Here is a 25,390-nt window from a genome sequence, read left to right on the forward strand (position 1 = left end):
TCCTGTTCCTGCACCTTCCAGGACTGGCCAAGGAACCTGACTTACTGCCATTGGTCAGGACACATTTCTTTCTGCTCCTGATGACCACCTGAAGGAGTTTGTCGCTCAGGTGCAGGGCAGAAGCAGAAGGGACTTCGTCCCTACCCTGAGCCTGCCAGCCCTCCGTTTGAGGCTTCACAATGTGGAGACACTAGGGGAATGACAGAAGGGGTTTTACCCACACCGTCTCAGAGATTTTCTAACCACGAGGAAGCTCGCTAAGGTTCTGTGGAAGTCAGCAATGAGTGAACTGCACATTTTGTGAAAACGCTGTCTCTGTCATATTTGAAATTTGTGTGAGATTATTTTAATTCTTAAAACAGGTTCCTTCCCAGCTCCAAATTATGATCTCATTCTCAGGCTGAAGCAGTGTGTTTGTTCCCAAGTGGAACCAAGGCCCTGAGGCACGTGATAAACTGTATAAGTATTGCCAACTATAGGTAGGATGTTTACTGTATTTACTTTTCTAAGTTTGGATCATGAACAACAACAGCAGAAAACACAGAAATTTTACCGTCTCCCTTCATCTGCACCCTCCTGCCCTAAATTTTTTTTTTTACTTATTATTAATATTTAAGAGCTATCACTCTGTATGAATCATTGGCTATAAAAAGACATAAATTTTGCTCTATTTCCATTTTCTACACATATTTCTTCAACTTCCTACCATATGATCGAGGTTCCACATTAAAAATACATATATATGAAAAGGGTCGGTGCTTATAATGCCTCCCCCCTCGTCTTCACTGATTTGTTCAGTTGAGAGCTCGGGGAAACCGAGCTTCCCCACCAGAACCCAGGGGCCTATCACTCTCCGTTTTTTTTCTCTTCTGCCCATTTTCTCTCTGGTTTGATCACGAGCTATGCCTTAACCTACATTCTGGGCATTCTGCCGCCGGGGCACCGTGCTTTGCCGTCGCAGCCTTCGCCAAAGTTTGGTTGTCTCCTTTTGGTGATGATGGGGGACATAAAACGTGACCCCCTTTCAATCCTGCCCTCCCTTCGTCATCAAGGCAGCCCGGATCCTAAGTCTGTTTCAGCTGCCAGGAGGGGAAAACCTGGAGCACACTTTGTGGCTGCCCCATTTAAGGCCTTCCTCTCCATCCTGGGCATTTTGCAGCATAGAATCAAGGGGGATAGGCCCACAGCATGGTGCCGTGATGGCAGAAATCCTGGATTTTCACGTTGGCTGGTTGATGGGGTGATCTCGGGAACTTTGCTGGGTTTTGGTTTGTTTGGTCACGGACTGGAAGGGCAGGAAACCGTTGCTGGCCTTCCTCACCTGTGTTGGAGGGTAACCGGGAACGGGAAGCAAATGAGCCAGTGAACTTGTAAATGCTCGCAATCCTAAGTGCTGTGCGCACGTAGGCAGGTGCTGTGATGGTGAGGATGACCATGATGTTTCTGAGGGTCATTGGTTTCGCGTATCTTCTATTTCCTGGAAATAGAAATATTTCTATTATTTGGTTGTTCTTACAAAATTGCATTATTACGGTCTGAGCTTGAGCCCAGTCCAAAACCGGGAAGTGCTTTCTCTCCTAGAACTGCCACTGATTCGCCAGTGGCATTGGTTGGATGTGGTCACCAAGACGCCACATGTCCCCATCTGCCGACTCCTCCTGCTTTAATTTTTTAAGTGGCACAGACCTGTCTTCGTCTCTTTCCTATAGAGAGGTGGGGAGGGCTGAAAAGGATTGTTGGCACAGAGCATTGAGTTCATCTGCAGAATCCCGGGGGCTTGGGGTTCTACCGTGGGGGCCTGGGCTTTGTATTTATAGCCAGCGTCTAAGCTCACAGGATACATTACACCCTCACATACACCACCTCCCTCAGCCCTCTGCCACCTCACGGCTTTGTAAAGCACAGTAAGTGTTGGGCTGTGAAGTTAGACACATATGTGTTGAAATCAAAGCTCAGTGGATTTCTACCTGCTTGATGTGGGCAAGGGACTACATTTCTCTGAGCCTCAGTTTCCTCATCTGCAAAGTGGTGATATTAATAAGAGCTACCTGCCTCATTGAACTGTGGGAACCCAGTGGGATTGTGCATGCTGAGAGCACAGTGTCTGGAACATAGTAAGCACTGCTGTATTTTCAGAAGCTAGGGGGAAATTCAGTGTATCCTAATGACCCAGGAGGGAATGGAGCCCCATGAATATTCCGGCTGGATCCATGGGGTCACCACCATAATGGCACCTACCAAGTACTTTTCAGAACTCTAGAACTGAGATATGATGTATGTGCTATTTTGAATTATCTATTCAGTCAGTCATTGATCCATTTTAGCCATATTGGATGCCTGTCAATGCACTGATCCTTTTGTGGGATGTGGGCATGACTCCAACATGTCCCTGCTCTGCAGGGGCCTCCCTCAGGTAGGGCACCTAAGACCCCAGAACAGGCTTCGGGGCAAGGAGGACTGTGTCCCATGCTGGGGAGTGGGGTTGGATGCCAAGGAAGGAGGGGTTGGGCCGGTGTCTACAGCGGGGGCACGTAGGCCAGAACTCACAGAGGAAGAGGCTGTGAGCCAGGTCAGTAGGATATATAGAACACCATGCCTGGCTTACATTAAGTTCCCAACAAATGGTAGCTATTAATGTTATTATTTAATGCTTTGCTCACAACGGGCATTCAGTGTATTTTTTTGGATTGACTGACTGCCTAACTGGCAGTACAAACAAATGAGGCAGATTTTATTATTCCCATTTCTTTTTTCCCAGAGGGCCTCCAGCTTGTACTGAACTGGTGCTCCATCAGTCATGGCGCTAGAGCCCAAAATACTGCCTCGCACTGAGTTCTTAACCTTGCTCCGCTCCCCTCCCCCGACGTGCCGCACGGCCCGTCTACCTCTGCCCGGAAGGGGGCAGGCCTTCCTTCTGTCAGCTTCCTGTAGCATCAGATTAAATAATCAGTGCCTTTTTGTGGAGCGCGATCTCTGGGAAGAGATGTGAACGTCCAATTCTAAGCAGTTCCGTTAATCACAGAATTTCATCTCAATAAGCTATTCAGACACACTCCCAACACTTTGTAACTCTCTTAATAATAGCTAATATTTATTAAGCCCCTACCGTGTGCCAGGCACTGCGCTAAAGCATCTGCCAGACATTTCTTAATTTAAATATTGCAACAGTCTTAGAATCTGGAAAGGTAGGTGCTACTATTTTTCCCATTAGTCAGATGGAGACACTGAGGCACGGGAGAGGAAAAATAGCTTGCTCCGCTGAGACCCAGAGAGCCTAGATTTGAATTTAGAGGGGCTCTCACCACAGTCCTTGTCCTTAACCAAGATACCTAACGGCCTTAGTGTATGTTGAGAGTCAGACCCCTAGTTGGTTTGTGCTTGTCAAACTCAGGGTGAATTTCAGGCACCTGCGGTTACAGGTTTTAAGGACTGTTCCTGAAAAGCACCCTTTACAAGGATCTTGTGTATCAGTCCCAGGAAGCTGCTCAAGCCCCCCCCCCCCCCCCCCCCCCCACACACACACACAGTGCTTCCACTGTTGACTGGATCTGAGGTCTCCTGGTCATCTACCTCGTGGAACATCCACGTACTACCTGTGGGCTAGGCCATTTGCATCCATGGGATCCTAGCCCTCAAGACCACCCTACATGTAAATTAGCTTCCATCACTCTCCGTCCGCCTTATGCTGCTGCATCGCTCTTTATGGCTCTCGTTACCATTTGACATGTGTTTATTGGTTTACTTATCTACATACCGTCTGTTGACTCCCCCTGGAATGTTCACTCCACAAGACTAGGGCTTTGTGCTGTACACAGTTGTATTTCTCGTCCCTGGAACAGTACCGGGCACATAGTAGACTCTTAATAAATGTCAGATGTGGTGAATGGGCTTATTACTGAGTTTTACTGATGAGGAAAGCAGAGCTCAGAGAACAAAGTCATGCAGCTAATGAGGCCCCCACAGTTGTCACCTGATACCCTTGAGCCCCAAAGTAGCTTTAATTTCCAGCTCCTTATCGGTCAGATACCTGGAGTATGACAGGCCAGTGCTTCTGCTGCTGTGACACCTTGGCTGTCTTGTGTGCTGGCAACTTTTGGCACATACGTCCCCCTCCTTGCAGCCCCCCCCACCCTAACCCCATTACTCAAAGGCTTTTCACTTTCCCATCTCATTCTTCATTGATTTATTAGCATAAGCCATTTTTAGCTCACTATTATAATGTATTAATTCCTCGTGATTACAATCAGCATTAATTACGCTTAACCTTACAGTATCATACAGTGCCTGGCTGGAGGGGGGACTTCTGCCAGCAGGAGTCCGGATGCCCCTTCAAAAGACGCCCGTGGGCATTAACATGCTGAGTTGCAGCAGTGTGGTGTGCCTGCCCAAAGACTAGGGAAGGGGCTTTTAAGTCCCACAGATGTGCGTTCACATTGACGTTTCCACTTTCTAGGTGTGTGTGCCCGCCCCCCTGAACCACGGTCCTGATTTTCACCGTGTCACTGGGGGATACAACACAGCACCCCTACTTATTCCTCCCTCGGCCACATGATGTGGGGTGAGGGATCCCCGCATCAAGTGCTTCCTGTCCTGTTCTTTCAGATGAACACCTGGAAATACTTACTATATCACTTCCTCTGCACCTTCCCCTTCATGTATGGAAGCTAGGGAACTATGTGCATCCATCCGGCAGTCTGTAACACTGCCCTTTAACATTTATTGAGTCCCGGCTAAATTCGCGATTAGCTGAAAAATCAGGTGAAAGTTCATGGAAGCCAAAAAGAGTTATTAGCCAGTCTGTCAGTGGAGGCCCTCTTTTCTACCTCCAACAAGGCTCATGTCTTATTTGCACCATTAAGTACTCTTTCTTCGATCAGACATGAGAAGCATTGGTTAACTGTAATTCCCTAGCATGGAATGGGAGACTTTTAGACATGCAAACACTGCCGTTAGTTGGTCGTATTAAAATAAGAGGCACTTGGGGCACCCAGGTGGCTCAGTCAGTTGTGCATTTGACTCCTGATTTTCTCTCAGGTCGTGATCTCTCATTGCATAGGTTCAAGCCCTGTGTCAGGCTCCATGCTGGCAGCACAGAGCCTGCCTGGGATTCTCTCTTTCTCTCTCTCTGCCCCTCCCCTGCTTGCTCGCACACACATGCGCATGCTCTCTCTCTCTCTCTCAAAATAAAAAGCTGTCGTATCAATAATTGGCACAGGGCTTAAAAGTGTGAACAACAAAGTTTTTGAGGTAACTCCCTGCCGCTTATTTTTGTTTTTACTTTATCGGTATTATTATTAACATTTACGGAGCACTATGCCATGTGGTTGACATAAATACTTGCTTTAAGCCTAACGACAGCCTGATGAGGCAGTGACTGGTGAGCCCAACTTTATTGATGAGGAAACAAATTCTTAGGGAGGTAAAGTGACCTGACTGATTTCATAGTAGTTAACAGAGTGCGGGAATATGCTTGTGACGTGGACATTCTCGTCATCATCGTGAGCGCCATTGTCTTTTCTCAGTCAAGAGGAATAACGAGATGGTGTCAGAAACAGCTCCCCCCCTCCTTTTTTAAAGCCTTATTCTTGGCTTGCAGAGAGTGAGGCTCAGTAGAAAGGAGCAATAGCAGTGACAGGGAGCCCTTGATCTTCAGATGGGCTGCAAGACTTTAGAGGAGGAAGTGACGAGGTGGGCAGGATGGGGAGGAAGGAGAGGGAGAGGCTAGTACAAGCAAGCGTTCGAGGTGGCGATGCAGTTGAGCTGGCTCCCGGTTCTCAAGTGCAGAATTTGACGGTCAAGGCTAGGGCACAGGTATGACAGGGATAGAAATGTACATTGTACACTTGGGGAGTAACCGAAAAAGTCTTTTTACTCAACTGATGGTAGGAATGGCGGTTGGTAGATCATTAAGTAATGATGGGCTTTGAGCATCAAGATTACATTGTATGGGGCGCCTGGGTGGCTCAGTCGGTTAAGTGGCTGACTTCAGCTCCGGTCACGATATCGTGGTCTATGAGTTCAAGCCCCACGTCAGGCTCTGTGCTGACAGCCCAGAGCCTGGAGCCTGCTTTGGATTCTGTGTCTCCCTCTCTCTCTGCCACTCCCCCATTCATGCTCTGTCTCTCTTGCTCTCAAAAATAAACATAGAAAATATTTTTAAAAAGATTAAATTGTACATGTTTGTAAATCAGGGCATACCTAAGTAAAATTAGCGAGTGAATTTGAAGGAAACGCTGCCTACAGACCCAAGGTAAATGTCAAATATGCTCTCTTACTCTTCATATGGCTTTTTTAAGTTTTCTTAAAATGATAGATGGTGGCAGGTGTATGCGTACTGACCTTGGCAGGAGATGATCTTGGATTTGAATTCCAGCTTCACCATCTATAGCTGAAGGAGTATGGACAGGTTAATAAAATAGTTCTGAGTCTCTGTTTCTTTGTCCTTAAGATGGAGACATCATTGCAAGGTTGTAAGGGTTAAGTGACGCAATACCTATAAGTTGGGACAGTTCTTCGCCATAGTAGATACTCATCCAACAGTAGTTTGATTAACAAGAGACTACGTAGGGAAAGCACAGTCCAGGGCATGGGATATAGAGGATTCTCCATAAATAACCTCTAGTTCGTGTGTGTGTGTGTGTGTGTGTATGTGTGTGTGTGTGTGTGCATACATAACGTACATAATATCTATGGGTCACTCAGTCCACCTAGCAGAAACTTGAAAAAGACACGTGCCATATCTGAAATTGAAAACATTCCACATATAGACCCTCTGTGAACCCAGGTCAAGATGGGAATGATACCTGGGCTTACTAGAAGTAACCATTTAAAAAGTAAATGCCACTGGCTAGCTTAAGGATTCCACTGTGGTGACTTGGAAGAGCACCTTGTTTGGGACTCGTGAGCTCCTGCTCTGACAGGTGTTTTCCGGGCATGGGCTGCAGCAACACATCCCTTCAAATTCATGCCAACAGGAAGGAAGGACAGTGAACAAAGACCCTGATATTAATGCTTCCTTTAGTTCTCCTTGGAAGTTCTCTTGTTTACATTTATCATGTTTAACTGCAGTTGAAAAAAGAATTCGGCATTAAATTGACATCACGGAGACTTCCTGCCTTCAACAAAGATAACACATTAAACTTCCCCAGTAGATAGGTTTCCGAATCGTTGAGTGTAAAGTACATCACGTTTGGGTCCGTGAGCATGAGGAGAACAATACCACGTGTGTGCCTAACAAAAGTTCTTTACTATCTTAACACTTCCCTAGAATCTTCTTCACCAGTCCCAGAGATGCTTCATCATTAATTCTGAACCATTTTTGATTAGCAGAGGCTTCTGACACTTCCAGTTTCTCTGCCGCAACTTCTCCTTCAGTTGGTTAATGACCTTAAAATACCCACATCTGTACTACTGTGCCTTTAAAGGGCCTGCTATTTAAAGGCACCTTGGGAGGAATCCCCTGATTCACACATTTGCATATTAGGCCAACGTTCTGAGTGTGTTTGGGACGTCAGCGGTTCCAGATAATATTGACAACCACCTCTTGGCCAGGATTGACATTATCCAGCCAAGGCTTCCTGTATACTGATCTTTTCCGTCCATCATTTTGCTTTGCCTCACTGCCGAGGTTAGCGACAGGATCGGCTGATTAACACTGGTGTTCGCCAACCCCACAAACACACGCATATTCTGAAACGGACGCTTGAAAAGAGGATGAATTTAAAATTCCATTATGAAACACTGTGGGGTTTTTAATAGAATGCTAACAAACAATATTGTTAGGCAATTAAAAAATAATAAAGCAACCTGCTTAAATAGCTGTAACCTCACAGGCTTGTAATTACACTGGCTGCCCTGGGAACGGACACTCAGGAGAACGAGGGGAAGTAAGCTGTTAACCGAGAGGATTTAAAATAGTCTAGGCTTACTACTGAGGGAGTGTGAGCATAACATCCTTGCATGTACTCACTTAGCAGGAGTCAGACTTGGCTTTTTTCTCTTCAGTCCCATCAGCATATCCACTGCATCCTTAGCTCCAGGGCTATTTCTGTGTATCTTCTGTCAAGCGCAGAAAAAAAAAAAAAAAAAAAAAAAACAAAAACCAACCAAACAAAAGCAATTTCTGCCTACCTTGCCAGGTCTGAAAAAAAAATCCTCTGATCCCTCTGTTGCCCTTGGGGCTGTTGGCATTTCATTTCCTCATCGTGCCACAGCGTCGCACGAGGTTACGGTTGACCTTATGTGAGACCGTGAAGCCCCAAAGAAATAACGTGACTGCTTCCTGATCGCACGCAGTTGTATTCACAGCAATGCCGGGGGTAAGAACCTGGATTGGAATTCAGGACCCTGGTGGCACCCATCTGTTGTTCTTACCTTCCATGACAAATCCGCTTCCCTGTTAGGACGGTTTGACTTTTTACAAGATCTTGATTTCCATTTTAATAATCCTAAGCCTTCCCTCGACTCTGCAAAGGAATTAAATTTAAATACGTAGCTTACATTTTATCTTGACATTTTCTTTAGAAGGCAGGAAAGAAAAAGGAAAACGGGGGCCAGATATTTAGTCTTCCCATCACGAGAGCAAGAGCCTCGCTTTCGCTGGAGCCCTTTGTTCAGATTCTCTCGGGAGGAGTGTAGGGCCAGAGGCTGCTTTGCAGGCCTCCAGGCTCTCTGGTTACCCCTGGAGACACCAGGAAAACTCTGCATCCAGTATTCCAAATCTCTGTGGGAAAGGTACTAGTGTCAGCATTAAGTGATATGGCTTAAAGATAGTCTTGTCAGTCTAATTGATCTTGAGTCATTGCCTTTCCTGTCAGAGCTGTCTGTCTCCTTACCCATAATCCTCATCACTTTGATAGCCTGTCAGGAATATGGGACTTGGCCCAGCCTTGCCTTCATCCAATAACATTATGAAATTGATACTGACACTTCCATTGGCACTAATTTCTCTAAGAGATTGGAGCCAGAGGATAAGTGGTTTAGCTTCATGGCCGTTAAGCTTTCCAAGTAGATCAAGATGGCCCGAGATTGATTGACCTGTACCCTGAGGAAAGGGGGTTGGGGGAGAAGGGAGGAGAGGGAGAAGAGGGAAGGGAAAATCATTGGCTGCATCATCATCATCAAGTGGTATTTATTGACCGCCCAAGAAGGACAATGTCTTCTATGAATATTTAGAAGATACATGCTAGCCCCTCCAAAGATTGCTTCATGGGGAATTTAGAAAATTATGGAAGCATGTTGGCTACACTGCCTACTTCTGGTATTGCCCCTTGGTGTCTAGAGTCCAAAACAGCAATTGATTCTACCCATGACTCTCTTTTCTCCACCCTCCACTTCCACACCCAGGAGGCCTAAGTTATTTTCTATTAGGGTGCCTGTCATTTTTCATCCAAAGCAATCCTGGGGCAACAGGTATAAACAAGAACTACTCTAGGAAAATGATGTTTGGTCACCCTCCTTTTAATAATTTCAAAAGAAGCATATGTAAACTGAACGAAGAGATACTTTGACAAGTTTTACTTCCTTACCGGAATCTCCTTTAGGTTAATGGATTCATGAGGAAACCAGGTTTTGAAGAGGGGGTTCCATGAAAATGAGAAGTTCTTATGAATTGGTAGGTTTAATAACGTTACCTGCTCTGGAAATCAGTATGAGAATAATACCTTAAAAGTGATTGCAGGAAGTCGCAAAGTTGGAGAAGAATACGCATTTTTAGATTAGGTGGTTACGTCTTAGGATTTTTTTTCCTTTGTGCCAGTCTAGCTCATATGTCCATCTTTAGAAAAAATAAACAACTCCCTCACTACTACTAGAATCTCCCTTATCTCCATCCACCTTACTACCTCTTTGTGGGGTATTTGGTTTGGGGGTTTAATATCCTCAATGTATTATACTTAAGTATATTATATATATAACCCATGGAGTAATTTCGTGAGATGGAGAAGGGGCGAAACTGTAAAGAAATGCAGACCGTTAAGTATTCTTACACACCTGTCCGATGAGCAATAAACTGGTGTTACTGTGTGTGTGAGTTCACGTGTGTTCTTGCTTAGGAGTGCGTCTGTGTGAGCACGCGTGGCATTTGCAGCACGTTTGTGACGGTCTGTTGGGGAGCGTGCCTGTGACATCATTGCCTTGCTGCCTGTGACTCAAGGGGCTTCTTAGAGACTTGCTAAGTGCTGGCCTGGCCAGGGGAGCCTCTGCCCCAGGATGGGGGCAGGTATGCAAACAGGAACAGGTACTACAGTATATAAAGCGTGCCGTACAAGGGAAGAGATCACAGAGCTGATACGATATTATTTGGATTGATTCTGGTATTGTATTTATGCTTTCACGTGCCGGAAATCAGTCGACCCTCCGCCCCCTTCTCCGTTCCTGCTGTAGCACTGTTCGAATGAAATGCTTGTGTCACCTTTACAGCTTGTCTGTGAAAGGGGTGAGTGAGCCAAGGGATTAATAGGGGTTGCCGAGGCTCTTGCCCAACCGCTGCCCAGGTGTGTGGGGAGCAGAGGCAATGGCCAAGGTTCAAGGTACCTTAGAGGTGACAGCCACCAAGTAAGCAGAGATAATGTCTGTGTTTGCTGGGATGAAAGGTGATGGACTTCTAGGCTAGAGTGTTTGCTGGGTGGGGGTCCTTCTGAGGCTGACTTCCTCTCTGTCTCCTGCCCTGGCTCAGTGTCTCTCCCTTGTGCTGTCATACTGCTCTGGGCACACCTGTAACGTAATCCTCGCCACATCCTCTCTTGGTTTATCGCATGTCCCACCTGTAGACCTGCGGGCCTCTTCGCGACCGGGGATGTGTCTTCTCTCCCTCCCTAGTCTCTAGCTCACAGCCCAGCACGCGAGACAGTATTTGATGAGCGTGCGGGTGAGAAGGCCGATTTGAAAGGTGTGGCATGAACCAGGAACTAAAATATGAGGGTCACTTTTTGAGGGTTGTGGAGTGGGCTTAGTGCTGCATTTCCTGGGAAGGTGCCCTCGGAAGGTTAAATGCCTGTAGAGTGCATTCCTCGTTCACCCCAGCTAGTTTTCTCACCATCCCTTATGCCTGCCACTGCCTGGGGCTAAGGTGGGAGACCTGTGTTGGGGGTTGAATTGTGTCCTGCAGAAAGATACGCTGATGTCTTGACACCTGATACTTGTGCAGTGACCTCATTTGGAAGTACTCTTTGCAGGTGTGGTCATGATGTACATTTATTTTTTTTTATTTTTTATTTTTTTGGGGGGAACAAAATGGCAGAATTTATTGGTGTTTACTGTACACACCTTCCAAAATACAAGGCTAGGTGTACACAGGCAGGCATTGCAGCACTGTTTAAGAAGCAAAAATATTCTGAATATTCATCAAGGGGAAAGTGGGTAAATTACATTTATAGGTCATGATGTACATTTAGATGTGATACTGGAATAGAGTGGCCCTTAATCCAAGTTGACTAATGGCCTCAATAAAAATGGAAGAGACAGACACACACACACACACACACACACACACACATGCATGCACACACATCAAGGCCACGTGACCAGGGAGAGTGACACATCTATACACCAAGGAATGCTCAGGGGCTGCTGACCCTCAACAGAAGCTCAGAACAGGCAAGGAAGCATTCTGCTTAGAATCTCAGAGGGAGCATGGCCATGCTGACACTTGGATCTCGGACTTCTCACCTCCAGAACTGTCAGAGATTACATTTCCATTGTTTCAAGCCACTGAGCTTGTGGTATTTTGGTACAGCAGTGAAAGGAACCTAATATGCTTTTGGAGGCAGTGCCTACCGGTATCTGGGACAGCTCTCAGACAATGCATTATTTGAAGTTTGAGAGAGAGAGAGAGAGAGAGAGAGAGAGAGAGAGAAAGGAGCAGAGAGAGAGGGAGGGAGAGAATCCCAAGCAGGTATTTATTTTGAGAGAGAGAGAGACAGTGTGGAAGGAGCAGAGAGAGAGGGAGGGAGAGAGAATCCCAAGCAGGCTCTGCACTGTTAGCACAGAGCCCGATGTGGGTTCAGACTCACAAGCAGTGAGATCTTGACCTGAGCCTAAATCACGAGTTGGATGCTCAACCAACTGAGCCACCCAAGCACCATCGCAATGTATGTTTTCTTCTTTTCTTTTTTTTTTTTTAATTTTTTTAATGCTTATTTATTTTTGAGACAGAGAGAGACAGAGCATGAATGGGGGAGGGTCAGAGAGAGGGAGACACAGAATCTGAAACGGACTCCAGGCTCTGAGCTGTCAGCACAGAGCCCGACGCGGGGCTCGAACTCACAGACCGCAAGATCGTGACCTGAGCCGAGGTCGGCTGCTTAACCGACTGAGCCACCCAGGCGCCCCCGCAATGTATGTTTTCTAATTGCCTGCTGTATTAAAGGCATTTTACTAGGGTCTCAGAAGAATTCAAAGATCTACAGGATAGGATTCTTGACCATTAGGGTTTTATGATCTAGAGATTTTAGGAGCTAAGGAGCTTGAATTTGGGATGAATGAGGAGATCAGTGTTGACCCCAGGACAGTCTGACCAGACAAGTTCAAATGTAGGGGTCAAATATAGATAGAATTTTCTCACAGTTTTTCAAGGACATGGTGTTTCTCGTGAACATTGTAACACAAGCTAATGGCATAACTAATTTCCAAAGGGAAATGTCATAGGACCACTCTGTGACTTATCTATGTTGGTACCCTTGCCATGGATGCCAGGTGGAGGGTTGCTGTTACAGGGCTCTGAGACCTGGACATACAGTCCTTTTGGAGACAACACTTGCCTTGACAGAGAGCTGGGCCTGGGTGATGTTCAACCAAGGTGGGCAGGGGCCAACCCCCGGTCGAGTGAGCAGTGGGTGAGAGACCACAGAAAGGCCAGGAAGCCCAGCCACAATAGCCCATCACCTCTACAAGGACAGGGCCTATTGTGAGACAGTGCAGGGTGTGGGACCCTCAGCAGATGATGTCAAGGGCCTGCTGAACTGAGCATCCACCAGAGAACCCTGGTTTCTCACCTTGAAACTGAACTGAGCATCCACCAGAGAACCCTGGTTTCTCACCTTGAGACTGCAGAGAAAACTGGGCATGTCTTGACGGGCCCGTTGTCCCTTCCAAGGACGATCACAAGAATCTGCCTTCTGTGGGACAGTTTTTGCTGGACGTTGATGGGGCTGACTTTGGCCTTGCACTTCCTTTCCTGAGGCACACTTTCCCTTTGTCTGGGTTTATCATGTGTGGTAGCCCTGTGGTTTAGAAGACACTCCTTGTCACTTTGAAATCATAGGTAAGGGATTCAGAGCCAAACTCCTGAAATCCCCAAACAACTTCCACAGAGATCCGTTTGGTGGGGAGTCCTCACAGCAACCAGAAATGCCATTTTGGGTCTTACTCCCAGATGGAGAACCACGCTTTACTTTTCTAGAGGAAGTAAGTTTGATGTGAACTCAAAAGAGCACTGGACTAGGAGTCAGAGGAGCTGGAGTCAGAGTTCTCCCCTGACTCTGTGGTTGGTCAGTTTAACAACTCTGTGTCTCCATTTCTTCATCTGTGCAATAGGGGGTGTTGAGTATCTCAGGGAGTTGCTGTGGTGATTAAGTGAGTTCATGGAGAGGAAATCGCCTTGTGAGTGATAATGAGTCATACAGAAATGAGGGGCTTCCATTGATATTAGATTATGGGTTTTAATGCACAAAATCATGGGACCCTCCTGTCTTTTTTTTTGTTGTTGAGGTACAGTTGACACATAACACTGTATTAATTTCTGGTGTGGAGCGTAATGATCGGATATTTGTATACACTGTGAAATGATCACCACAGTAAGCCTAGCTAACATCTGTCATGGGTCCCCCATTCTAAAAGGTTCTGTGATCTCATTCCTCTCCCTATTTGAGGCATCTAGGAGGCCTTGTATCTTCCCAATGAACATTTTCTAATAAGGAGAGAAATATCTTTTTAGTCTGTCATAAGCTAATGGGCTCTTTGTCAAGCCCAGGGGGAGCTGGGTACGAACACAGGATTCCCAAGCCTTGGGGTTGAGTTTACAAGCTCAGAATGGCCTGGAAGAATCGTTCGACTTCCATCCATAAATTTGACCTCATTTCAGTGTCTGAGATTTAGGGGTCTTGTTGTTCTGAAGTGTTTTCATTGTGGACCTCACCAATTTGAGGCCATGTCAATTATGCACCGTGAGGATATAGGGGAGTGATGAACAGTTTGGGCTCTGGAGTCTTACTGGTCCATTTAGAATCACGATGCTGTCACTCACTAGCTGTGTGTCTTGGGCAGACCCCTTGACTGCTCGGGCTCTGCTTGCAGGACCCACCTTATGCAGCCACCGTGAGCACTGAATGAGATCATATGACACGAAGCCCAGGACAGTGCCTGGTGGTCAGTCAGTGCTCATCAAGCATTAGCTATTCTGGAGAAAGAAGCCCGGTGTTCCGCAGGTGACAAGATGCTGTGGCATTTCTCCACATGTACTCAGAAGCATTATGAGGAGGGTTTCCTTCAGGCATACCCTGGGTGAGCTGTTGCCTGCAAAGGAGTGTGTGAGGCCCGTGCAGCTGTTGAGAGGCCCTCCGGGAAGCCCCCCATCAGCCAGCACCTGCAGGGCCTCTGTCTCTCCTGACCTTTCATCCACAGGGCAACCCTTGGGGTTTTAGGTACTGCATTTCCCACTCGTGAACGAGGTAAACTCAGAGGCATATGGGCTTTAGCTCATACAAATTTGGCCCGTCACTCTCTTGGTCATGGTGTTGAACTAAGATGTTGCAGATTATGCAAAATAGTTCCCTTAGTGGAAAAAGTGATGTGAGTGTGGGAAGGGTGTGGAGACATCAGTGATCCCACATGCCAGCACCTGGTACAACATGCTCACAACGTACGATGTCTCCTTCCATTCGCCAAAAGTCCCCACGAGGCTGGGGGAAGAGCTCCGCATAATTCCTTGGGGGGAGGTGAGTGCCCCTATTTTGGGGTACACTGGCTAGTCCAAGTACAGTGGCTAAAGATGAATTGAGGAATGCTGAGACTTGAGCTGTAAGCTTTTTGTGGGGCCTTGGACCGAAGCACCAGCATTTTGTATTCCAGTTGTCTTACATATGCAACTGGGAGGTAATTATTCGCTTCCTGTTTATGCCTGGAATGTTCTGAAATGCTGTCTGTATAGTCTTTGGAGAAAGCTGATGATGTTTGCCTTCCCTCTAGGATGCATATTTCCTTGTTCTCGGGTCCCTTGCTGCCTGCCATTCTTCTGCCTGGATCTCCTACACAGGAGTTGTTCCTTCTAACCACAACGTGGTGCACAGGTTCCGGGTCTAAAGTTCTCTGGAAATGTCATAAGCTCCACTCCTAAATGAAGCCAGATTTCTTACAGATGGCTTCTCGATGGAATAAAGATTGGGAATGGGAGGGAGATTGTGCTTGATCCATTATCACTTGTCCCAATGTCAGAAAAACAATCCTAGAGGGTCAGGCAGCATGGTGCCACAAAATGAGCCCAAACTGTGAAGTCAGATAGATGTGGGTTTGTCTACCATTTATTAACTCTGTGACCTTGGACAAGGTCAAGCTCCTTGAGCTTCAGGTTCCTCAGTGGCATCCCTGGGATGACAGGATCTACCCCTAGGGTTGTGATGATTAACTGAGGTGAGGGAAGCCACTGTTCTTAGTTTCAGTCCTGCCTTCTCTTTCCTTAAATGTGTGCCCTTGGGCTGTTTGATCAGAAGCATCATTTTCAATCACCAATGAGAACCCCCAAGCTAGGGAAGCTAGGAGGCATGAACAGTACCTTTGGTTCCTATAAGAGGCTGGGAGGGAATTCAAGCCAGAGAATGGAGCTTATCTTTTGGGAAATGATTCAGGAAGGGGCACCAAGAAGTGAGGAGGGCATGGCTTCTTGGGCAGCCTAGAGGGCCTGTGAGCCCCTGAGGTCACGGGGGCTACGTCTGTCTGGAAGCTGGAGGAGACAGAGAGGGGAGGGAACACAGGAGCTGGCCCAGGAACAGACATTTGGTGACTTGTCTCCAGGTACGCTCTTGGGCACAGCCTGTGTTCACTTGGCCTCTGTCCCACATCTGCCAATAAAAATTAAAGAAATTGATTTTCTTTTGTTTGCCTCTGAGGACTAGGCTCTTTTTTATGAGACAGTAAATGGAATCCCTCTCTGAGCGTGGCTGGGTTTTTAATTGTGTTTGTTGTGCTCTCACTTTATTCCATTTTATGAGTTCCTGCTCCCAGATTTGTTGATGTGAAGCTCTCACTCACCAGGGACACATCAATATTTGATTTTTATCAGTAGGAAAAGGTTGAGGTTTTTAAAAAATCATTTTCTTAATTCAAAGGTTGGCTTGTTTGCTTCATTCTGACACATTGAAAACATGAGACCCATTCAGGGTTGTTTTCTTTTACTTCCCAAGTCAGATATGTGGTGGGGGAGTCTCTTCCAACAGTGGAGGTCATGGTCGGGCTCCATGTGGAACCAGATTAGATTAGATTAGAGCTCAATTTTTGGGACAGAGAGCTGGGAGGAGACATTTTAAAAGGAATTACATCGTTGAGGATGAAAGGAGCATCCTTTGCATGGGATACTTTTATAAAGATTTGTTGAAGATGTTGTGAAGGAAAACATTCAAGTAACATTGTTAAATGTGGCGATGGTTTCATTTCTGTATTAGTCAGCATGAACTAGGTTATGCTGTTGTAACAAACAGCACCCCTGTCAATCTCAGTGGTTTTGTGCGACAAAGCCGTATTTCTTACTTACACCACACATGCACCTGGTGTTGGCTGGAGCCTTCTGCTCTGTGTCTGCCTCACCCAGGGGCAGGAGTTGCCCGAGGCTCTGCCTCATGCTTCCACACTTGCCAAGGCAGGAAAAAAAGAAGGTGGCAGGTCACACACTAGATCTTAAAGCCTCCATGGGGAAGTGATGTATGTCACTTCTGCTCACTTTTCATTAGCCAAAGAAAGCGATGGGGCATCACTTAACTCGAAGGGGTACAGAAAACTGCCTTCCTGCCAGCACCTAGAAATAGTTGGTGAACAGCACTCATAACAATCACTGTTGTAAGAGGGTTTTCTGAATTGGTGAGGTTGCCTCCACCTTGGAAGTAAGTACAAAGATAAATGAAGGAATGTAGAAATGGATCCTGGGCCTAGGATTTTATAGTTGGGCCATAAATTTGGCCTTGACTGCCCAAAGTTATTTTATATGAGTTTGTACTGCCTTGAAGATATTTGGTGATCTATTTTTCGATTCCTTGGTTCAGATGTCCCAGCTTCTTTATATGGCCTCATGTATTTATACCAAGGTCTGCTTGCAAAAAATATTTCATGTCAGCAGTACTATTGAGAACATGGGTAGTTGGGTGGGAAGAGGAAGAACTTTGGAGATGAACAAGCATAGATTCAGATACAGGCTCCATCATTTCCTACACAGGCAATTTTTGGAAAGTGAATTATTAAGCTTACTTGGGGATCCGTGTTCTAGTTGGTCAGATGGGAGTAACAGTATATTTTGAGGGTCAGATGAAAAGAGAATAATTGTCACAATTACATCCTTGGGACTCTGAGTCATTCCTTTGGAAATTGGAGGAGAACCACTTCTGCATATTGGCTGAGCAAATGCCATTGTGTTGAATTGGTGGCTGGATTTTCTTGGGGACAATCTTCTGAGAATTGTTAATGCTTTGCAAGTTAGGGAGTTGGTGGAACAGAAAGATTTTAGTGACAAAGGCAGGACATTGGTGAAGTGATTCCAAAGAAGTCTTCCCCCTGATGAAAGGGGAAGTGAGTGTTTATGTGTTAACACATTACCAGGGACACTGTTGCTTTTCCCTGGCTCATTTTGTGCAACGTCCCCCCATACCCTTTATCACTAAGGACCCTGACTCCTCAGAGGCTTCTGCAGGATGCCTTTTGCCTACAGACCTCATGGCAACTTGGCACCCCCCAGTTCCTCTGCGATGGGGCCTCCACTCACCTGGGTCAGAGTTCACTCTACCACAGTGAAATTCCATCTCATGTTTTCATCAGAGACCTTTGCTTTCTGGGGGAACCCAACCCCACATTGGAATCAACCACTTAATGAAAATCTGAGCTACTCCATTTTGGCCCCCCTTTTTTTTCCCATTGAAGGAGCAGAAAGTGAAAGAGAAAGACTCTGTAAGGACAGCTCGGACCATCCTGCTGGGCACAACACCTGCCTGGGCCATCAAGCTTTCTCTAATTATCCAGTGGTTCTATTATGGCATGGTTGGAAGCACAAAACCCACTATAGATCTAAAAGAAAAAGAAAGGAGGCACTAGTTTGGGGAAAAAATTATGTGATGGGAATGTCTGAGCAGACCTGTATTCCTTCCTGGCTCTCTCTCAAAAGCTGGAACTTAACAGCCTGCAAGCCTGTCTCTCTTCCTTTTTGTTAGTGCGGCATAACAAAATAATTGTGTACTGCATTAGGATTAGTGCAGCAGAGAGGCCTGTCACAGGTACTAGACTAGTGTGTGTGTGTGTGTGTGTGTGTGTGTGTGTGTGTGTGTGTGTTGGGAGACTTTGGAAGACAGCAAGCTTGACTCCTCCTCCTGACCTGCCGTAGTCTTTGGTGGCTTCTGGACAGATGAGATTCCCCCCCATTACTCGCTCTCCTTTATGTCTGCATACATTGTTCTCTGTGGTTATTAAGGTGAGAAGAAATGCTTTTTCCGCCCAGGGGCCCCAGGTCTGTGGGTTTTCCCCTGAGGCAAGTGATGTGAGAAGTGGCCAGAGCTGGTGAGAGAAATCATTTCCTAGAATGAATGCAGGTGCCCCATCAGTGGATCTCAACCTGGGGCAGTTCTGTCATCCTGCGGGGTGTCAGGAAATATATTGTGTGTTGGGTGGGGAGACTGGCTTTCTTAACATTTATTTTTTTAAACACTTTTTTTTAATGTTTTCATTTATTTTTGAGAGAGTGTGTGAACAGAGAAGGGACAGAGAGAGAGAGAGAGAGAGAGAAAGAGAAACAGAATCTGAAAGAGGCTCCAGGCTCTTAACTGTCAGCATAGAGCCCAATGAGGGGCTTGAACTCGGGAACTGCGAGATCATGACCTGAGCCAAAGTTGGGTGCTCAACCGACAGCCACCCAGGTGCCCCTAATTTTCCATTAGAGCAGTTTTAGGTTCATAGCAAGATTGGGTGGGAGGTACAGAGAGTTCCTGTGTCCCTCCCCTCCCCTTCCCCACCATGCATAGCCTCCCTCACTCCCAGTGCCCGGGTACATTTGTTACCACTGATGAATCTGATACTGGCTTTTAATGCCCAGGTCCACAGAGGCCACATGTCCGGCCGTATCCAGGGCAGCCCTGTCCCAAAGAAAGGACTTGCCTCACTCAGCACCGGCTGCAGCCGTGCTGGGCACTGTGCTGGACGCTGGTGCAGGTGGGCAGGAGCAAGCTACAGGGGTGTCCTCTTATGTTCTTTGAAGTGATGGGTCTCTGCACTCTTTATTGGCTTTTATTTTAAGGACTGTGGTTTATGGAGGAGCAGAGGTGAGTAAGAGGGCCTCAGGGACCGGACAGCGGTCTGACGGCACAGTGCTCTTTTTGATGTGGGTGTAGCGGAATACAAGCGTTCAGCAGCTCTGGGACACGGAGCTTGTGATGAATTACCCGTAATCTATCTTCCTGAGTCTAATGAGGTGATTCACTCTTGTCCCCGTTCTCAAGGATCAAGAGGAACGTCTTTAAAAAGGGTCTCAGGGACCTGCAATTGAAGGCAAATGGTCACGAGGAGGATAATGTACCAGAATTGACCAAGTGTCCCTTTGAACAAACCATTTTGCCCACAGTCTGCACTTTCGGGGAGGCAGCGCCGCGTAATGGTCATGCGCACAGGCTCTGGGCAGACTGGTGGTTTGTATCCCAGCATCACCTTGGGCAGGGCACGGCTCTATGCCTCAGTGCTTCCATCTGTAAAATGGGGAAAATGGTGGTACTGACTTCACAGAAGCATTATAAAGTGAAAGGAGCTGCATTTACAGAGCCTGATGCGTAGAATGCACACAATAATAAAAATTATTATGACAATTACGGTATCTCTAATTTACTCCTCAACCCGCTGTAATTGAATGTTTTCTTCCTGTCACTCCTCTGTGGGAACTGCTGTCATTAAGGCCACCTTCGTGTTGTCACGTACAGTGGCCTATATTCGTTCTTCACCCTACTTGGCCTTAGTATGTGATGCTCTTGAACTTGTAGGAATTCTCCTCCTTTAACTTCTAAGACAGTGTCCTTTACTGATTCTCTTCTGCTTTTCTGGCTGTTTCTTCTCATGTTCCTTTCCCTGCTCCCCTTCCTCTGCCTGCATTTTAAGTATTAGGGCTTCGACGTTTGCTTTATTCTTAGATTTCTGTGAAGTCTTCCTGGGTGACCCCATCCCTTCCCGTGGCTTAGGAGCCTGTAGCAGGACCCTTCTCCTCCCCATGGCGCTTACCTATCCCTTTGAGATCCTAGAATAACGTTGAGAAAGCAGAGACTGTTTTGGATTACAGGCTTTGGAACGTTTTGTTGACCACTCGCTGTCCATTGACTCCCGGAGACAGATTCAAAGAAACAGTAAAAGGCTCACGTCCCAACGTTCTGTCTTCTCCAGACTCCTCCTGATGTGGTGTCCTGCCTCCGTGTCACTATAACAACCCACATTCCATGATGCTGAGAACAGAAGGGGGTGAGGTGGGGGGTGGGGGGGCTTCTGTTATTTGGTCTTTTTGGAACTGTATCTTCTATTCCTTCTTTTCCCATCTGTACCTTTGTCTTGCCAAAGTGTCCCCTCCTGCTGCTTCCCAGGATAGGGGGAGGCGAATGTCTACACCCCTGCAAATACCTTTCTTTTGCTTTCTACAATGAGTGAATAAACTTTTAGGGGTAGAGTTTTGTCTGAAAACTTGTCCGTCAAAATTTTGAAGGAATTGCACAGGGAAGCCACAGTGGGTTGTAATGGAGAATTGCACTGTCTTCCTGATTTCTGTTCCTTTCGAAATGGGACCCTTCCCTCCCTCCTACAAGCTCTTAGCGTCTTCTCTCAAGATGCTGGCATTTCATAACTTTGTGCCTTGATGCATGTGTGTGTGTGTGTGTGTGTGTGTGTGTGTGTGTGTGTGAGGGGGGTGCATGTGCTTACACCATATGCACATAGGCATGTATTAATTGTGCTGGAAACTGAGTAGACAGATCATTTGGAGAAATTTTTCTCTATTTTTTTTAATCCTTTCTTTAATCTTTTTATTCTCTCTCCTTCCCTCTCCCTACCCTACCTTTCTTTTAATTAGATATCGAGTCTCTGGATGGAGTCTTTAATTTTATCTTTTCCTTTCTATTTCCCTCTTCTTTCTTTTTTGTTTGAGTTTCTGGAAAATTTCCTTGGCTTTCTCTTCCACTGTTCTTTGACTTTCGAGTTCTAATGGTCATAATTCAGGAACTTTTTCTTAGCCTTAAATTGTTCACGTTTTAAATATCCTCTTGATTTATGGGTGTGATATCTTCTTTGGTCTCTCTGAGGACATTAGTGATTTAGAAAAAAAGTCTTCTGCTCCCTGCATTGCCTCCGTTTCCTGTCGGTCCCTGATTGTCTGTTTGTCTTGCACTCTCTCTTTCATGCTGCAGCTTTGCCTAAGTGTCTGGTGATCCTGGGCTGTTTTCTCATATTTAGGAATCAAGGATTAGAAAGCACTTACACACACAGATGGGCCTTGTCAACTATTAGCCTTCACTGTGGCATGATCACAAAGTAAGCATGGCTTCATTGGGAGACCGCCACATGTAAACAGCTAGGTGTTTTTGTTTTGTTTTGTTTTTTGTTTGTTTGTTTTGAGGCATTTGGTTTCTGCAGAGAAGCATCCCCTGAATCTCCTACAGAAGAGACCAGGAGTAGGGTAGATGGCAGGCACGGTCATTCTTGGTTTCTGTCTTCTAGGAGCAAGAAGAAGGGGGCCAGTCCTTCCCCGGAGCCCTTCCAGTTAATTTTCTCCAGGAAGAAACCACTAGACTGGGAGCAAGGTGATGGCCTGGGTACCTTGTTCCAGCCCTGAGCCTTACCCCAGCCTTCTGGGTGACCCTGTCCCTTCAAGTACTAGGCCACCCCGCAGAGCTGACCTTCCGTAAATATTCCCCCTGCAGTCCCTCCCTGTAAGCGAGGTTTCCTCATTTTACATTGCATCTTCCAAAACACTGAAATATCTTATTTCTTCTCATCTCCCCTCTTCTTGCTCTTTGTGTACAAATATTTCTTTAATTTTTCTTTCTTTCTTTCTTTTTTTTTTTTTTTTTTAATATTTTAGAGACATTTGGGGCGGGAGGAGTGGTAAAAACCCGTGCTCTGCTTTCACTGATGAATTGGAATCACAATGAAGTTTTTCAAAGTTTACAAGGTGTTTTCAGGCACTGGCCTCTCTGGTTGCAGGGCAAGTGATTATCGCCACTCATTGCTGCTTTTCCACACGGTCTCCAAACACCATCAGGCATTTGTCATGGATTGGAATAAGCCTGTCTGTGCCGACAGAGTAGAATTCAGGGTCCCCAGCTTGCATTTACTAGTCTCCCTTTTAGTTCTGCCTCATTGGTGCTTCCCCTCTCTATTTGATGGGAAATACTCTCCCCATAAACTTCAGTAGATGTAATGGATTTCTGCCGTGGAAATATTGTTCAAGTCGCAAAACCAAATCACAGCAGGCACTTTGTCTTGGGACCACGTGTCTTGCAAAGCAGCCATTTCAAACACTAGTTGTATGAAGCCACAGTCACAGCTAATGCACTTTACCCGGGTTCTGTTTGTACGTATGGGAGAACCTCACCACCAGACAGAACCATTGCTCTGCCAAGATGGCGGCAATAATTATCTCTGTAAATAACCCGACTTACTGGGTTTCTTCTTTGGGTTAGAAAATTGTGGAGTCGGGGTTGGTGAAGACACGAATGATGTTCCTTGAAGCCACTGGGGCAGGGTGGATCCTTCAAGAGTGGGATACTGACTCAGTTGCCTGAAGGCTATCAGTGATGCAGACAAATTACTGTCACTTTGAAAGCTGGCTCAGGCTCCCTCTGGGCTCATACTGGGCTTATTTCCCCGTGGACTGAGAGAGGTAGAGGTGATAGAGTCCAGCGAAAGCTACATACGTTCCTGTAGGATTCCAAGGGCCACTCTGGAAAGGCTCTCAGCCTCCAAGGCTCTAAGTAGAGGCTCCAGATCCTGGCCATGCCAGGGACTCACACAGAAGCTCTTTAAATCTTGATGCCCAGGTCTGTCCCCAGACCAACTGAATCAAAATCTGGAGGTGGGACCCAGCATCAATAGTTTTTAAAGCTCCTGGGGCACCTGGGTGGCTCAGTCAGTTAAGTGTCCGACTTCGGCTCAGGTCATGATCTTGCGGTTCATGAGTTCGAGCCCTGCATCGGGCTCTGTGCTGACAGCTCAGAGCCTGGAGCCTGCTTCAGATTCTGTCTCCCTCTCTCTCTGCCTCTGCCCTTCTCACAGTGTGTCTCTTTCTCAAAAATAAATAACAAAACATGAAAAAAATTAAAAAATAGTTTTTAAAGCTCCTGAAGGGAGGAGGAGCAGGGTGCAAGTTCCTGCTGTGTAAAAAAAAAAAAATTTTCAGCCCGTTGTTCCTACATAAGCCAAGAACTCATGTAAAATTTGCATTATTTTGAACTAATTTGGATTTGGAGGAAGTACAAATAATTCATGTCCTAGTCACTTTGATACACTCTTATTTTGCAGCTGTTTCCATGGTGTGTGATAGGGTGGATGTTTCTCTCAAGAAAGAGAATGCAGAGGTGGTTCTTTGAATGCAGACTCCAGAGCGTTCGGGGAATACTCTTGCAGTGGATTTTACTCTTATGGAAATGTGGTGGCCAAAATCATGAAAGGGTCTGTGGGCAGGGCCAGGCACTGGCCAGACATGACCTCATCAGAGTCCTGTGTCTCTCCTGGTGTGTGCAGGCCCCGTGGCTGTCATCAGCGGCGAGGAGGACTCAGCCAGCCCGCTGCACCACATCAACCATGGCATCACCACACCCTCGTCATTGGACGCTGGGCCAGACACGGTGGTCATCGGCATGACCCGGATCCCGGTCATTGAGAACCCCCAGTACTTCCGTCAGGGACACAACTGCCACAAGCCAGACACGTGTGAGTACTGGAGTAGAATGTTGTCCCTTCTGGGGAGGGCAGGGGAGGGGCATGGCAACAGACCACCTAGCTGGGGTTCTGGAACCTTCTGAGGTGACCTGCCACCTGCTAACCTCCCACTCTCTAAGAGACCCTCCCTGTTTGTCTCAAAACTTGAAAAAAATAGCCTCATCAGGGGGTCTCCGTTGGGGCAGAGGGGGCTCAGGATGAGAAGTAGCCCAGAAGCAGGAGCCCCAGCCCCACATGGAGAGGTGCTCCCAGTAAGGCAGGGGGCACAGACCAGGCTGGTCTTCTCTACAGACCTGGCCTCTGCATTTAGGAAGTGTAACCTGACTCTGTCCAGACAACAGCCCCTGAGGCTATCAGACCCTCCACCCCAGCCTCCTCCATGAGAGGGCAAGGGAATGAAGGGTGGTGGGCACCTTTTGAATGGAAACATCTCTCTAGCTGCCCCTCCAGTGCCCCAAAGTGCGTACTTTCTGAGCATCTGATCCTGGTCCCAGCACTTGGACACCTCACCTCCCTCTGCAAGATGTCTCATTCCGATCAGAGGACTCAGGGCACCTGTTTCCTCCTCGTTTCTTACTTGCTGTTGGTTCCAGCCCCTCTCTTTGTGTTCCTGCTGAGTTCTGCTAGGGCCTCTCCCAGCTCCCAGGGCCTCTCCCAGCTTCCGGAGCCTCCGTGGCTTGGACCTTCCAGCCAGCAGTTCTTCCCTTCCCCGTGTCCCAGGGTCAGTGTAGGGCTGGCAACCCCAACGCATAGCCTCCCCTGCCCCTGCCCTCAAGAAATGGTCGGCTAGTTCAGGAGACACAGCAGAGGCCCCTGGAGATTGCCTGAGAGCTGGAAGGGATGGAAAGACTGGGTTATGGTAAGGCCTCATCTTCCGACAGGAAAACTGAGATATGGGGAGGCTGCGAGTTCCCTTCCCCGTCCCCAGGCTTGTGCCGTAGGTTCTCTTCTTCTGTCCGCGGGGCTCAGGGTTTGGCCACGGAAGAGGCACCTCGAGTCTTGCTCTTCCAAGAGCTGTACTCGGGCCACACTGTAGCTCACGGAACTCTTGCTGCTCCCGCTGGTCCGTCCTACGGCAGAGTGGGCATTCAGCTGTCTCACTGACCTTTGCTTCTGTTTTTCTGGTTCCAATTTTTAGAGAGAGGATTACCACAGTGGGAGGTTCTGGGCTCGAGTCAGAATGAGATCATCATGTGCCTTCCAACCTTGGGTGTCCTCCAGAATTGGTCTCTGTGTTTATCGG

The 25,390-nt window shown here is 46.9% G+C and overlaps 1 protein-coding gene and 1 long non-coding RNA gene across 3 annotated transcripts in view; one reads left to right on the forward strand and one right to left on the reverse strand.

Moving 5' to 3' along the window:
- Nucleotides 1-25,390, forward strand: part of NTRK3 (neurotrophic receptor tyrosine kinase 3) — a 539,904-nt gene that overhangs the window by 365,193 nt on the left and 149,321 nt on the right. For both annotated transcript variants that reach the window (XM_042941053.1, XM_042941054.1), the window contains one exon: nt 23,950-24,138. In XM_042941053.1, the coding sequence (XP_042796987.1) occupies nt 23,950-24,138 (189 nt within the window). The remainder of the gene's footprint in view (nt 1-23,949; nt 24,139-25,390) is intronic.
- On the reverse strand, nt 3,725-8,685 carry LOC122221633. The gene is made up of 3 exons (XR_006203336.1): nt 8,374-8,685; nt 6,340-6,388; nt 3,725-3,830 (listed from the first exon to the last, which is right to left on the reverse strand). It is a non-coding gene; the product is annotated as an uncharacterized LOC122221633 (long non-coding RNA).

Source organism: Panthera leo, chromosome B3 (assembly GCF_018350215.1).
Source record: "Panthera leo isolate Ple1 chromosome B3, P.leo_Ple1_pat1.1, whole genome shotgun sequence".
NCBI lineage: Eukaryota > Metazoa > Chordata > Mammalia > Carnivora > Felidae > Panthera > Panthera leo.